Here is a 15,760-nt window from a genome sequence, read left to right as displayed (position 1 = left end):
GAACACTGGAGTGGGTTGCCATTTCCTTCTCCAATGCGTGAAAGTGAAGTCGCTCAGTCGTGTCCGACTCTTAGCGACCCCATGGACTGCAGCCTACCAGACTCCTCCATCCATGGGATTTTCCAGGCAAGAGTACTGGAGTGGGGTGCCACTGCCTTCTCCAAAGCATGCCCTGAGCCTTCCCCAAATCCCTTTCTATGTTGGCCACCCCGGGGTCCCAAAATCCCTGCCATCTTCTGACCCCTGGCACAACAGGACGCCAGGACCAGGCCAGCAGCTCTCCCTGCCGCCTCCCTGCTCCCCTCTGCAGGTGGCGCCGTCAGGCCTCCCAGCGCCTACTGCTCTGTAGAGCCCAGGGGCTCTCGAAGTTCCCAGCACCAAGCCAGGCTCCCCAGTTTCACAGTGAGTGAAAAGACAGTCCCTGCCACCACAGAGCAGAGCATCACGTCTGGTCAGAGACCAAACCACAAAGGCACGGGCAGGGACAGCACAGGAATGAAGCCTCGTCCTGAAGGAGGGAAGGGTCAGGCAGACAGAGCAGCGAGGGCGGCCTTCCAACCCACGCCGGGCTCCGCGCACACCTCGGCCTCTCAGCTGGCTCCAGCGCTCGCCCGCTCCCCTCTCCATCCCACTTGGCACAGGGTCACAACTCCGCTCAGAAAGACCCTCGGTGGTTGCTGAAGGAGTCTGGAGTTCCACTGGGTTGTGCCCGCTACGTGCTCCACAGCCACCTTCTGACCCTGATGGCCCAACTTCCCCCCAAACTCACCCATACACACACACACATTCACTGGCTCACAGACACACACCGCCATCAAACCCTGCCTGCCCTCCCTCCCGGCCTGGCGGATGCTCCACTCTGCATGCTGTGCACCGCTCACCCTGTCTGAGCACAGACTACCCCTAGCGGGGCGTGTGGCTGTGTGTGTCTGCCTGCTGAAAGCCAATTACCTTCCAGCCCCCACACCAAATCTCCGGCTGTAAGAAGTAGTCGGAATTCCCCACTGAAATAAGTCCCTCTCCCATGCTTCTGTAGCCCCAAATTTATAAAAGAGACACTTCTTCAAGGTTAATTTATGTTAAGACTACTGTACTGCCTGGGCCCCTTCCCTGCATTTCCCTTCTTGGGGGATGGAGTTTCACACTCGCATGTTGTGAGCTCCACCCACAACACTGGGTCAGGAAAAAGCTGTTCGTGGGATGGGTAAGATTGAGATGGCGCCTTGGAAGGGAGGGGGTGAGATGGGTGGAAGGTGGTCAGCCCTCGGGTAGACAAGGCAAAGTGAAGGGGCCTCAGTTTCCCTATCTGTAAGATGTCTGCTCCTATATCAAGTGAGAAAATGTAGATAATGCACACTCGGCAAAGAGAAGCACTTATGAGATCTATTATTATGGTGGCCTTTATTATTGTCACTGAGACGGAAGACCAGGTTTTATCTACGAAGAACTGTTGGGAGAGAAGTCAGACAAAGCTGTTAGGACGTGTGCAGCGACATCAAACCATGTCGCAGCTGGCCGTGCCAAACGATCAGCTGGCCGTGCCAAACGATCTTTTCAGCAAACAGTAAAATATTTCACCAAGTGCTGGCCACACGATGGTACATATCGCCCTCGTTTTCTCCCTCAACTCGTTGGCTGAACTGCTCTCAACGCCAGGACTGAACAGCCTTTCAGTTCTCTTAGTTTCTGTGGTTTGTTTTTATTTAACATATAATTTCACACACAGTAGGCTAAAGAAAGAAAGAAAGTTGCTCAGTCGTGTCTGACTCTGTGACCCCGTGGACTGTAGCCCACCAGGCTCCTCTGTCCATGGAATTCTCCAGGCAAGAACACTGGAGTGGGTTGCCATGCCCTTTTCCAGGGGATCTTCCCAACCCAGGGAATGAACCCAGGTCTCCTGCATTGCAGGCACATTCTTTATTTGAACCACCAGGGAAGCCCACAGTAGGCTAAATACATACAAATAAAAACCCACTTACAGGATTCTGACTGAAAGAGTATTTTCTAGTGGCAACAAGGCAACAGAAAAAAAATCAAAAAGTAGAAAGCCAACACTAAAACCTTGGTCTGGAAGAAGCTGCTGATTCCACGGCCTGATGTGTGAGCAACAGAGTAGCCCACAGGCTTGCCCACCTCACTCAGCATCGTGGGTGTCAGCTCACCCCCTTGGGAACCCCCCTTCTGCATAGGGAGTGCTCAAAATGGGGAGTATTCCCTGGTGGTCCGATGGCTAAGATTCCACACTCCCAGTGCAGGGGGCCTGGGTTTGATCCCTGGTCAGGGAACTAGATCCCATGTGCTGCAGCTACAGATCCTGCAACTAAGATTCAGCACAGCCAAGTAAATATTTTTCCAAGTTCAAAATGGGCATAGGAGTGCGCTGAGGGCACAGAAGCCGTTCTAACCCTTATCAAAGAAAACATCCAAAGGGAGAAACATTTGCAATCACACACACCGGAGTCAATCAGGTTCTGGGACCTCCAACATGGCCATCCCTCAGGTGTGGGGCGATTTAGAGGCTGGTCCCAGCCCCAAAATTTCAGAGTCCTAATGGTTAAACTGTCTCCAAAAGAGGGCCTCATTGTCAAGTTGTATTCTTGTTCAATCTCTCCTCTTTAAAAACAGCCTGAAAGAACACAGTTTTCTGTTTCCACTGGAAATGTAACACTGAAAAGCCCGCCCTCGGACTTCCCTGCTGGTCCAGCGGCTAAGACCGCGCCCCCCACACAGAGGGCCAGGGCTCAGTCCCTGAACTAGATCCCACCTGCCGCAACTGGGAGTTCACACGCCACAACTAAAAACACTGCATGCCGTAACTAAGACCCGGCTCAGGCAAATAAATAAATAAATATTAAATGTAATAAACCAATGAGCATAAGGATGATGGTAATGACACCTCCCTGACAAGGAATCAGTGGTGAATGCGCACAAAGCGGGTGTCCAACAATACTCCCTCACTACCACGCAAGGCCTGTGCCCCAATCTCTCCCCAGCACCGCTCTGGGGGACGCCGGGTGACCAGAGTCCAGGAACTGGGGCTCTGACTGGACGGAAGGGGTGGGAGAAGGGAGAGGCTGGTCCCTCTTCCTCCTCTCCTCACTTCCAGCCCAGTGGAGGCCATTCACTCCACCTCTGCAGGCTGCCGCCTGACCTCCTCGAGACCTCTGATCATCTGGGAGCCCGGCCCCAGCTCAGCTGTCTGAAGGGCAGGCGCTTGGCTTTATTCTTGGGCCTGAGCCAGCACACTTAAGTGCTCGGTAAACATCATGGGGGTGTCCCCAGGGGACGGGCTGCGCCTCTGTGTGGGGTCTGCCCTGGCCTGGAAAACTGCTGCAAAGGTGATGACAGTCTGGTCTCAGCGGAGGCAGCCGCCACCTGGCGCCACCCCCTGGCCCCCAGGAAGGCCCGTCTGGTCCTGCGCCTGCCCACACCACACCTGCTTCCCACCCCCGCCCCCCTGGAGGACCCCATCCGAGGAGCCAATCCACACACTCCTTTCATCCCCAGCCCTTCTGCCCTTCTGGCACCCTCTGGCCAGGGTGCTCTTCGTCACTGCAGGTCCCACTACAGCAAATGTCTCCGAGCTAGCACCAACTCCGGCCCTTCCCTGGAGAAGCAATCAATCTACGTGTGTTGCTTCACTCCTCAAGAACTGCCAGAGAGCCTGTCTCTCATAAAGTGGACTTGCCCAACCAGTCACCCTTTACCTCAACAGATGATTAGCAGCACCTAAGGCTGATGTTCAGTCACTAAGTCGTACCCGATTCATGCAACCCCATGGACTGGAGCCCACCAGGCGCCCCTGTCCATGGGATTCCCAGGCAAGAATACCACAGTGGGCTGCCATTTCCTTCTCCAGGTCATCTTCCTGACCCAGGGATCAAACCCATGTCTCCCGTATTGTAGGCAGATTCTTTACCACTGAGCCATCAGGGAAGCACACCCAAAGATAAAACCAGAACAGTCCCTGCCTTCATAGACACAGTCCACACGGTGGGGAGAAACACCATCAATCGAAGACTCCCACCAGCACAAAATTACAAACTGGTATGTAGAAAAGCACAAGGTCTCCCCCAAGGCAGTAACAGAAAAGCTGGGCCAGTCTGTCAGGGTAGCAATGTGCTAGCTGAGATATGAAGAGCAGCCGGGATTAACCAGAGATGAAAAGGGAAAAGGACACTCCAGAGAGGCCCTAAAGAGCATGTGCAAAGGCCCTGAGGCAGGAGAGAATGTGCAAGCTACCGAAAGCAGGGCCTAGAGCGACAAGTCTGGGAGGTGCAGGCTACAGGGTGTCAAGTGCGGGGCAGGGCAGGGGCCCGATAAGCCCACAGACAGCGGAGGCCAGGCACACCATCGGCTTCTTTCAGCCAGTGTGCACAAAAGGAGAACCGCCTCTGTGTCGGCCGGGCCAGAACCCAGCCAGTAAATCATTTCTACGATCAAACACTGCAGGAATCCCGCCCAGCAGGCAGAGCGGGTGGCAACCCAAGGAGACGGCTGTTTGCGGTCATCTGTACCCTCTACTTCCCCGATTAGCAAGTGGCAGTAAGAACTGGGGCGGCCGTGGCGGGCGTGCGCGCAGGAGCAGCCATGGGGCCCGTGAGCCAGCACATCTCCCTTCCTCCCCCGCGTCTGCGTCAGCCCCTCTCTGGGCAAGCGGACACCGGTCAGGCACTTTTGTCTCAGGCTGATTTGTAGGCCAGGCACAGACTCCTGTGTCCCGTTTTACCAAGCCACCTTCTTCCTTCCAACCCTAAGTCACCCTAGTTAAAAGCAGGACATGTACTCCAAAATCCCAGCCATGACGGCCCTTTGAGCTGGAGCTCCAGTTTCTCGGCTTCCCCTCATCCTGTCCTGTCAGAAAGGCTGTGCCAATCTCCCCTCCCAGGATCCCCCCTGCCCTGTCCACGCAGCTGTCTCCAACACACCCAAGCAAGTCAGCCGCCCCTCCTCCAGCTTGGACCTGAGCCGCCCTGGCCCGAGCAGAGTCCGAGCTCCCTCTGGGCTGGGCGAGGCCCGCTCATTCCTCTGTCAGCCTCTGGAAGCACTGAGGAGCCACGCCAGCAGGGAAACTTGCTGACCCCTCACAAAGATAATGAGGAGGTTTTTCCATCCCCCCTCCCCCTCCCCCTTCCACTGAGACAAGATTAAAACAATAAAATTAAAATGTAGGGCTTCCCTGGAGGCTCAGTGATAAAGCATCTCCTGCCAAGGCAGGAGACACAGGTTCGATCCTTGATCGAGGAAGATTCCACGTGCTATGGAGCAAGTAAGCCTGGGAGCCACAACTACTGAATCCATGTACCGCAACTACTGAAGTCCACACCCTAAAGTCCATGCTGCACAGTAAGACCAGCCTCCACTTTCTGCAACCAGAGAAAAGCCCGGCAGCAACGAAGACCCAGCACAGCCAAAAACAAATCAATAAAAACATAACCAAGTGATTTTCTCCACTAGACTCTGCAGAGCCCAGCGCTGAAGCAGCATGAGCGCTGCTTAAATCAGATGAGACTCACACGACTGTAACGCCTGGCAGCGTCACAAACAAGCAAACTCCCAGACGGGAAGCCACAGAGCAGCGCCGAGGCCAGGGAGGGGGTCAGAAGAGCGCGTCGGCGTGCGCTTGCTGGCTGCGACCTTGGGCAAGAGACATAAGGTCCCTGGGCCTCAGTTTACCACTTCATAAAAGCAAGGAGGAGACCTACCAGGGTGACTGGGACAATGATCTGAGCCAACTAAATGCCTGTCCTGCCCAGTCCTTGGGTGCCTGCACAGACTCCAGGCCTTCCCAGACCTCCAATCTGACTGCCCTCCTCGGCTTTATACTTTTCAGAGCGCAGACGGCATCGCTCCACTGCACACATGTCTGTGCATTTCTGCATGTCTGTGGTTCCCAAGTGGCTCAGTGGTAAAGCATGTGCCTGCCAATGCAAGACATGCAGGTTGGATCCCTGGGTCGGGAAGGTACCCCTGGAAACAGAGATGGTAACTTGCTCCAGTATTCTTGCCTGGGAAATCCCATGGACAGAGGAGCCACGGTCCATGGGGTTGCAAAGAGTCAGACGCGCAAAGAGTCAGATGCAGCTTAGCAACTAAAGGACACCAACAGGCCCCTCCTTAGACCCTCAGCTCCCTGAGGCAGGGGGGTCTTTAGGTTCACAGGTATAACCTGCTGCCCAGAAAGCACCTGCCCAGAGAAGATGCTCGGTAAAAAACACTTGAACGAACAGCACAGTGAAGGCACACACATCTGCCGCTCTGAGGGATCCTGATGCTCCACTGTTGTGAAGCCGATAAAACAAGTAGGTATTATTCCCAATCTGCAGATGGGGAAACTGAGGTACACGAAGTACTGCACAACTAAGGTCACTGGAAGAATACCTCGGGGCCCGAACGTGGAAAACAGGCACCCTGATGGGGCGTCAGAGGATAACAGGGCCCTGCAAGCAGCGTCCCAGGAAGAATGTCAAGCAGCTTTCTGAGTGAGTGCCGGCTGCTCAGGTCAGTCAAGGTGGAGGGAACGCAACACCACTCCTTGGAGTGGGGTTCACGAGCTGCCTCTCACCTGGGTGGTGACTAGGTCTGCTGGCACAGCCTGAGGCACCAGACAGTGCACACCCCATCCAGTGCGTGGGTGTTAGTTCGCTTCACTCACATCTGACTGTTTGCAACGCTATGGACCACAGCCCACCAGGCTCCCCCGTCTATGGGACTCTCCAGGCAAGAATACTGGAGTGGGCTGCCATGCCCTTCTCCAGGGGATCTTACCGACCCAGGGATCAAACCCGAGTCTCTTATGTCTCCTGCACTGGCAGGCAGGTTCTTTACCACTAGCACCACCTGGGAAGCGCACTCTATCCAGTTCAGTTCAGTCGCTCAGTCGTGTCCAACTCTTTGCGACCCCATGGACTGCAGCACGCCAGGCTTCCCTGTCCATCATCAACTCCTGGAGTTCACTCAAACTCATGTCCACTGAGTTGGTGATGCCATTCAACCATCTCATCCTCTGTCGTCCCCTTCTCCTCCTGCCTTCAATCTTACCCAGCATCAGAGTCTTTTCCAATGAGTCAGCTCTTCACATCAGGTGGCCACGGTATTGGTGTTTCAGCTTTAGCATCAGTCCTTTCAATGAACATTCAGGACTGATTTCCTTTATGATGGACTGACTGGATCTCCTTGCAGTCCAAGGGACTCTCAAGAGTCTTCTCCAACAGCACAGTTCAAAAGCATCAAATCTTCGGGACTCAACTTTCTTTATAGTCCAACTCTCACATCCACACATGACTAATGGAAAAACCCTCTATTTACTACATCTGATCAAAGATGCTCACTCACTTCTGCCATCAGCTGATTGGGATTAAGAACTAGGCATGGGAAAAGTTGTTTTAAAGCTCAAAGTTGGGGCAGAAGAGACAAAACTTACATGTTCTTTGCGTGACTGGGAGCCACACAGTCAACAAATACCAGGTTGCTGCAGGTCACTAAGAGAGACAGCCGGGATCTCTGGATCTTACAGGATGGGCCAGATTTACTCTAAAACCTGACTCTTACCCCATCCACCCCCAAGTTATACCGCATTAGCATCTGAGTGAGATAGAAAAACTAGCGATTACTTTGGAGGGAAAAACAAGGGAGGAAAGGACAAACAAGTGTCCCAAGCCCTGAGCCTTCATTCCAGACACACTTGCTGGATGATGCTGTGGGCGGGGTTCCCAGTGGGCCGCCTGCAACAGCAGAAACTGCAGGGCTCTGCAGGCAGACAGAAGTGGGTTTAACTCCATTTCTGCGCTCACCAGCAGCGGGACTTCAGCGAGTTATTATACTTCATCTCTCTGAGTCTCCATTTCCTGTTTGTAAAATGGGAATAAAAGCTTCTCGGAACAGTGGCACACATTAAAAAGAAGTGAGCAGCGACTAAGCTGTGTGCCACAACTACCAAGCCTGTGCTCTGGAGCCTGCAAGCCGCAGCCACTGAGCCCACACGTCTACAGCCTGAGCTCCACAGCAAGAGAAGCCGCCGCAATGAGTAGCCTGTGGACCACAACTAGAGTGGCCCCGCCAGCCACAACTACAGAAAACTGCGCGCAGCAACAAACGCCCGGCACAGCCCAAAATAAGTAAAATAAAAATAAATATTTTTTTTAAAGAAACTTATGATGAAGGGGAAAGGAAGGAAGAAGGAACTCCGTGAGCACTGGGCAGACTCATTACCACTGAGCCCAATGCTCTCCTTCTGTTACCACTGCCCCTTGGGTCTGGGGGCCACGTAAGGTACAGGGGGGAGAACTCCCAGTGGAGCTGAGGGGAGACCCCAGTAAAGAGGCCTCTGGGGCAGACAGTGTTCAAAGGGAGGTCACAGCATGAGGTTCTGGCCATGGGGTCTGGGGTGGGAGAGGGCGGGTTAGAGTGCTCTCAACCAGAGGCGGGAACACACAGAAAGAAACAATGCAAGCAGGAGAGAAGAGAAGACGGTAAAGGCTGAGGGTGGGCTACAGTGACTGACAAGTGTCGCAGGGCTCAAGGAGGACCAGCCCCAAAGACAGGTCACCCAGGTTAAGGTCAGCAAGGCGGCCGGCAAACTACAAGAGCGCCTGGGACAGAGGGGGCAAGGAACACGGGTGCACTTCTGGGGGCGCTGCAAGAGGAGAGGCAAGGGGGCCTGGGAGAAAGAAAAATCAACGAGATGCTGATGGAGGGGGGAAAAAAACCACTGTTAGAAGGAGAACTATCCACTCTTCAGATTGACAAGATTTATATTTAGGGTCAGCAGAGAGTATAGGGGGAGAAGACATCACAGATACGGCTGCGTAGGGAGCAGAGCGGGAATGAGGCTGATAAGAAAAACCCAGACAGGGCTGGAGGCAGAGGAAAAACACCCCGCCCTCCACAAACTCACTGGCTCCTAGCTTCACTCACCTTCAACTGGCCATTCACATTCCAAGCGTGCCCTACACCTCAATCCAGCCAGCTCATGGCCTCCTGATCCAGAGGGGGCTCCCCCACTGCCCCCAAACAGAAACTATCCTGGAATTAGATCCATGCTTCCCCGGTAATAATCGTGAACTTCTGGGAGGCCCCCAGCTAGACTGGAAGCGCCTGGTAGGTCTGGGTCTACAGGAACCCGTGGTGCAGTGCTTCACTTAACAAGTGTGAACGGTTGACAAGACTATCCAAGGAAGAAAGTCTGGCCACGTCATCATTCAACAAACATACCGAGAAAGGAACAGGAAAAGCACACCAGGCAGTGAATGCCCTAAACTTGTCAGAGACCAGGAGATCCACGCTGTGGAGCTCCCTACCCTCAAGGCCCAGATCCCTGGCCAAATGGAGAGAAGAAAGGCCATCTGTGAAGGGTGCTGGGTGGTGTAACTCCTTGGTCCTTGCTTCACAGGTTTACCTGCCACGCCCTGGGTGCTGAGCACAGAGGCCTGCACCTGGTCAAATGGGGACACAGCAAAGAGACCCACAGACCTCTGTGGACTGATGGGTGGTGTCAGGGAGGCACACTGCTGTGTGAGGGGGGCTTAGGACAGGTAAGCAGCAAAGGCCTCTCAGAAGAACAACACGTGAGCTGCCACCTGAAGGGAGCATCAAGGGAAGAAACAGGGACGGACGCTTCAGGACAGAGGAACAGCCTGCAGGACACCGGGAGGACAGACAGAGCTTAGGCTATGGGAGGAGGAGAAAAGCCGCAAGAAGGGCTGCGGTGTGGGTGCCAGAGTGAGGAAGAGGCAGGAGAGACTGACAGGCACCTGACCACCAGGGATTCCTGCGGGTGGCAGGGAGGTGGTGGTGTTGGGGGCGGGGGAGGGGATTGGGACTTTAGTCTAAAGGATTCTAAGCAGGTGAATCACATGACCTGATTCAGGTTTTCACACCGGACCTCACAGCTGCCTTTCTCTAAAAACCACTGCCTTTCTCTAAAGCTAATCCTTCATCGGTAAAGAATCACCTCTATTTGTTGTGTGGGTAAGCACAAGTTAGAAATTATTTAATAAACTCTAAAGCACTCAATTAACGTTAGCTACTGTCATCAAAGTGCAAATTAAGGCAAGTGTTATTTGGATCAGAAGCTTTAAAAATCAGAGGCGCTTCATCATTAAATGAGCCTACCCGTGTTTCACCCCCCCATACCCTAAAATGTAGCAACTGGCTAGTAATAATAATATGCAACATCTGCAGGGCACTTAATAGCTTACAAAGCACTTTTATATCTGTTACTTAATAACAGGGATCTCCAGTGCTTTGAATTTAGTGACAGTGTTACAAATTGGCTAGTTCTGGCAATATCTAGCAAGTAGGCACCACTTCTCTCCATGTATCAGCTGACCAGTCATGACAACCTGCCTAAGAGCTCTTCTGGGGTTGGGCACTCTCACGGCTGTCATCGCTACTTCCAAATGTCCCAATCTGCCAGAGAAGTAAATAATGGGCCCTAATTACAGGATCACTGAGTGATACCGATGTGCCAAGCATTGCTATAAGCGCTTGACATGCTTAATCTTCACTTGATCCCAATACTTTTTTAACATTCCCATTTTCCAAATAAGGTGACTGAGGCATGGAGAAGATAAGGGCGTCATCCAAGGACACTCAGAGGAGTAAGACCCAGAGCCAAGATCTGAACACGTGATAATGTGACCCTGTATCCTCACTGAATCCCAGCGCTGTGCTCGATCATTCTGGCAAACTGCACATAATTCGGTGCTTGGTACGACACAGCATTCAGCAAATAAGGGCAGCTGTTATCAGCAGGACATGGGTTGTTTCTAGGTCCCACGAGAGTGTCACCTCCAGGAGAGCAGCGACCTTGTTAGTCTGGGTGACTGCTGCGCTCCCAGCACCTGGCCCTATGCACATTTGAAGGATGGATAAATGAATGAACGTGCCTCCCAGAAGGCAGGGCTGCCTGTGCATGGCTCTTATTCCAGGTCTGTGTCGCGCCACTGACACTGCCCCTCGGTAAGAACATCAGGCTGATCTGAGGCACAACAAGGAGTCCGGAGACTTGAGACCCCCACCTCCCTTTCACAGCGCAGGGGTGGCGGAAGGGGCTCCCAAGGAAGAGACGAGTCCGGGGTCGCAATGCTGGTGGGTCCCGGCTCCGGCGGGGCTCTGCCCTCCACCGGGGCGGAGATGCTGGCCGACCCGGCACTGGGACCCGACAGGAGACAAAGACCCGCGGGGCCGCCGCACCCGCAAAAATCCTGGTGCCCCTCGCCCACCTCCCCGGGAAACAGCCGAATGCTACCATGCATCACCCGGCCTCGAAGCTGCGGAGAATACCGGGCCCCGGACGGAGCGGACACGCGATGCGGACCTGCCTGCGGGGTCGCCGTCCGCAAAGGGTCGCTAGGGTGCCGGAGGCCGCGGGCCGGACCGGCCTGTCACCTTCAGGACCGCCCGCCCACTCGCCCGCTCTCCGCCGGGGACCCTCAGCGCGAGCCGCCGTCACCCAGCTGGGCCTCCGCACGCCTAGGACTCCCCGCAGCGCCCGCCTCGCGCCCCGCGCGGCGACGCCGCACCCTCGCCCGTCTAGCTCGTACCTGCTGGGAAAGGGGGATGAGCGGGGCCGCCATCTTCCCGCGGACTCGGGCTCCGAGCGCCGGCGGGGAATGGGGCGGGGCCGCGCGCGCGCACTGGTGCGAGGGGCGGTGCGCGCGCAGCCGAGCCCAGGGGAGGGCGGGGCCAAAGCGGGGTGGTTCACGTTCCGCGGAGCTGAAGGGGCGGGGTCGAGGGCGGGGCCGCGCGCGCCTAGCCCTAGCCGAAAGGGGCGGGGCCTGGAGGTGCGCGGACCAGGGACCTTTGCGGAATTCCTCCTGCATTCCTTCACCACCTCTTCCAGGATTTCTCTGCTCTTATGCCAAGGTCCCTTAGCCCTCCAGGTTCCTGCCGATTCTGGGCCCTCTGCAAGGGATGCCGTTGCCATTCCCGTGCGCCTGGCAAAAAGGATCCTCACGCTTCCCAACAAGGCGCCCTGTTCCTACGATAGGGTGTGTGTGTCTGTGTGTGTGTGTACACACCACCCTTCCCAACAAGGCGCCCTGTCCCAGGATAGGGTCTGTGTGTCTATGTGTGTATACACACCACCCTTCCCAACAACTGTTCCTAGGATAGGGGTCTGTATGTGTGTGTGTACACCACCCTTCCCAACAAGGCGCCCTGTTCCAGGATAGGGGTGTGTGTGTGTGTGTGTGTGTGTGTGTGTGTGTGATATGGGTGTCAGCTAAACTGGGCTGCAGTATTTTCACCTCTCTGCACCGCAGTAGCACCCGCAACACCTGGAATTATTTCCCCACTGCCACCTTCTTGATGTGTGGCCTCGGCAAGTAGCCTCTGCACCCCCAGCCCCTCTTCTGAAAGGAGGAAATGGTAATATGTATTTGCTATCCTTCCACCTCTGCACTGGACCCTGCACAGAGCAGGCATTTGGTGTTTGCCGGAGGACCATTATTGGAGAGGCATTTATTTCTTTAGACATGTGTTGCCTTCTTTTTGCTATGGACACCTGCTCATCTGTGGCTCAAATGGTAAAGAATCTGCCTTCAACACAGGATAACGGAGTTTGATCCCTGGGTCGGGAAGATCCCCTGGAGGAGGGTATGGCAACCCACTCTAGTATTCTTGCCTGGAGAATCCCATGGACAGAGGAGCCTGGTGGGCTACAGTCCATGTGGTCACAAAGAATCAAACACAACTGAGCGACTAACACTGTCTTTCCACTCATCCTTAGCCGATTTCCACTAAAAGGATGACAAAGGAAAGTTCCACTGGGTACTGACCACAGTGACACAAGGCTTCTTCAGCACAGGTTCCCCTTACGTGGTCTCTCTTGTGACAGTGGCACTTCTCAGGCAGTCAAGGCTGGAAGGTCGAGCAATCCTGAGGTAGTGAGGGCACAGCTTCCAGTCCATCTCCTCTACTCTGAAGTCTCACAAGCTTCCTGCTCCTGGGTCTTCAGCAACTTGATGTACCTCGTGCCACTCAAATGAGCACAACATGCTTTGTGACTCATTCAACAAACTATTCACAGTCAAGTGTTCACTGAGCACAGGTGCTCTGTTGGTGAGCTGGGCAGACACACGCTGTCCACAAATAGGTCTCACCCTGGAGCTACCCAGGTCTGCTAAACAGACTGGGTCTCTGATTCTGATTTATAGCTCTGGGTGGGACCTGAGTCCGTTGGGCTGCAAGGAGATCAAACCAGTCCAACCTAAAGGAAATCAACCCTGATTAGTCACTGCAAGGACTGATGCTGAAGCTGATGCTCCAGTACTTTGGCCACATGATGCAAAGAGCAGACTCACTGGATAAGACCCTGGTGCTGGGAAAGACTGAAGGCAAAAAAGGAGAAGGGGGTGGCAGAGGATGGCATCACCGACTCAGTGGACATGAATTTGAGCAAATTCCAGGAGACAGTAGAGGACAGGGAAGCCTGGGGTGCTGCAGTCCATGGGGTCAAAAAGAACTGGACATGACTTAGCGACTGAACAACAGCAAACAAATCCCCAGGAGGTGCTGAAGCTGCTGGTCTCAGGCCATTCCCCTGCCCCCGCCATTGTGAGAACCACAAGTCTAGAGGGGGAAAAAAAATCCAAAAGAAAAAAAAATCACGTGAAGAAATAGATAACTATACATAGTGATAAGTGCTACATCATAGTCCAAGGGTGTGACACTTGAAGATTGAGGGTGCATTCAGTGATGGGGGGGGTGGTGGGCTGGGAATCACCACAAGCAAAAAAGAGCTGAAGCGCAAAGAAGCATATTTAGACTGAGACGCTGGAGCTCAGAGAGCAAGACAGAGGGCCTTGAAAGTGAGAGTGAAAGTCGCTTAGTTGTGTCCGACTCTTTGCAACCCAGGCCAAAATACTGGAGTGGGTAGCCTTTCCCTTCTCCAGGGGATCTTCCCAACCCAGGGATCAAACCCAGGTCTCCTGCATTGCAGGCAGATTCTTTATCAGCTGAGCCCACGAGAGTCTTGAGACAAGGCCAGATCACGTATAGTCTGATCGGACAACACTGTGGATAGAGCAGTGAAACAGGACCATATGTGATTCAGCCTCGTTTTGAGACCATCTTGCTCTCTGAGCTCCAAGTTCTCAGTCTCACAGGATCCTTCACTTCCTGTGCACAGAGAAAGGGGAGGCCCCCAGACTGTTTTGCACATGATCAGCTTTGTGTTCTAGAACAGTGGTTCTGGATAAGGCGGGCAAAGTGGATGGAGAGGGTAGAAGCAAGTGGAACAGCTGGAAAGATGCAGCAGTGGTCCAGGCGGGGGTGACAGAGGCTGTTAGCTGCCTTGGGTGCTTTCTCAGTCCATGTTCCATAAGGAAAAGAGAAGCCGGCAATATCTGTATTTTAAACAGAAGGCAATTTGATACAGGAGATTGAGTACAAAATTGTTGGAAAAGCAGAGGGGAAGGCAAGGTTACCGAAGATTAGTAACATGAGGAAACTGCTAGTCTCTTTAGGGTTAAAAGTCAAAAGGGAAAGGGTGTTATGCCAAAACCCACCACCACTGGGCGCTGAGCAGGAACCCGGATGCCGGTTTCTGCCATTATTGCTTTCTGTTTTGGCCATGCCACACTGTGGGATATTAGTTCCCGCATCAGGGATCAAACCCACGCCCTGCGTGGGAAGCTCAGAATCCTAACCATTGGACCACCAGGGAAGTCCCTCTGCTGTTGTTGCTAAAGTCCTTGTTATTGTCTCGACTGACTAAGGGGCGGCCAGGAGCCTGGAAAAAAAATGGCTTCTCCTCTCTGCCTGTCTTCTGACGTCCTTCTCACAGAACATGACGGGACACTAGTGGGCAAGGGTGTCTGGGAAAGGTGTGCAGGCTTCCAGCCTGTCAAGCGTCTACAAGGGCGACAACCACACAGAGACTCTGGCCTGGTCTTGACTGGAATCAGAGGCTCCATGATAAGAGTCCCACCAGGGCACTCCCTCTACTGCTGTGGCGGCCATCCTGGGCTGTGATCAACCACCCTGGGGTCTCTCTCACCAGAGTCTAGAGCTGCACCATCCAACACAGTGGCCACTCCACATATGGCGACATGCGTGCATGCTCAGTTGTGTCCGACTCTTTGTGACCCCATGGACTATAGCAGTCCAGGCTCCTCTGCCCTCCACTATCTCCCAGAGTTCGCTCAAATTCATGTCCAGTGAGTTAGTGATGCTCTCTAACCATCCCGTCCTCTGCCTCCCCCTTTTCCTTTTGCCTTCAGTCTTATCAGGGTCTTTTCCAATGAGTAGGCTCTTTGCATCAGATAGCCAAAGTATTGGAGCTTCAGCGTCAGTCCTTCCAATGAATGTTCAGAGTTGATTTCCTTTAGGATTGACTGGTTTGATCTCTTTGCAGTCCAAGGGACTCTCAAGAGTCTTCTCCAGCACTACAGTTCAAAAGCATCATGATCAGCTTTGGCGCTCAGCCTTCTTTATGGTCCAATTCTCACATCCGTACATGACTACTCGAAAAACCATAGCTCTGATTATACAGACTTTTGTTGGCAAAGTGATATTTCTGCTTTTTAATGTGCTGTCAAGGTTTGTCTTGAGGCTTCTCTGGTGGCTCAGACAGTAAGGAATCTGCCTGCAATGCAGGAGACCCAGGTTTGATCCCTGAGTCAGGAAGATCCCCTGGAGAAGAGAATAACTACTCACTCCAGTATTCTCGCCTGGAGAATTCCATGGAGTGAGGAGCCTGGCAGGCTAGTCCATGGGGTCGCAAGAGTCGGACATGACTAAGTGACTAACACTT

The 15,760-nt window shown here is 53.7% G+C and overlaps 1 protein-coding gene across 8 annotated transcripts in view; it reads right to left on the bottom strand.

Annotated features, from left to right (window-relative positions):
• The window catches only part of EPS15L1 (epidermal growth factor receptor pathway substrate 15 like 1), a 106,179-nt gene extending 94,339 nt beyond the window's left edge, over nt 1-11,840 (bottom strand). For 4 of the 8 annotated variants that reach the window (XM_010806555.4, XM_024993958.2, XM_059888000.1 and 1 more), the window contains exon 1: nt 11,547-11,840. In XM_010806555.4, the coding sequence (XP_010804857.2) occupies nt 11,547-11,825 (279 nt within the window). In that variant the 5' untranslated portion in view covers nt 11,826-11,840. The remainder of the gene's footprint in view (nt 1-11,546) is intronic. The other 4 variants (XM_059887997.1, XM_059887998.1, XM_059888002.1 and 1 more) reach the window with 2 other exon arrangements.
• Nucleotides 11,841-15,760: the final 3,920 nt, after the last annotated feature.

Source organism: Bos taurus, chromosome 7 (assembly GCF_002263795.3).
Source record: "Bos taurus isolate L1 Dominette 01449 registration number 42190680 breed Hereford chromosome 7, ARS-UCD2.0, whole genome shotgun sequence".
NCBI classification, from domain to species: domain Eukaryota; kingdom Metazoa; phylum Chordata; class Mammalia; order Artiodactyla; family Bovidae; genus Bos; species Bos taurus.
This window is presented reverse-complemented; position numbering and strand designations above follow the sequence as displayed.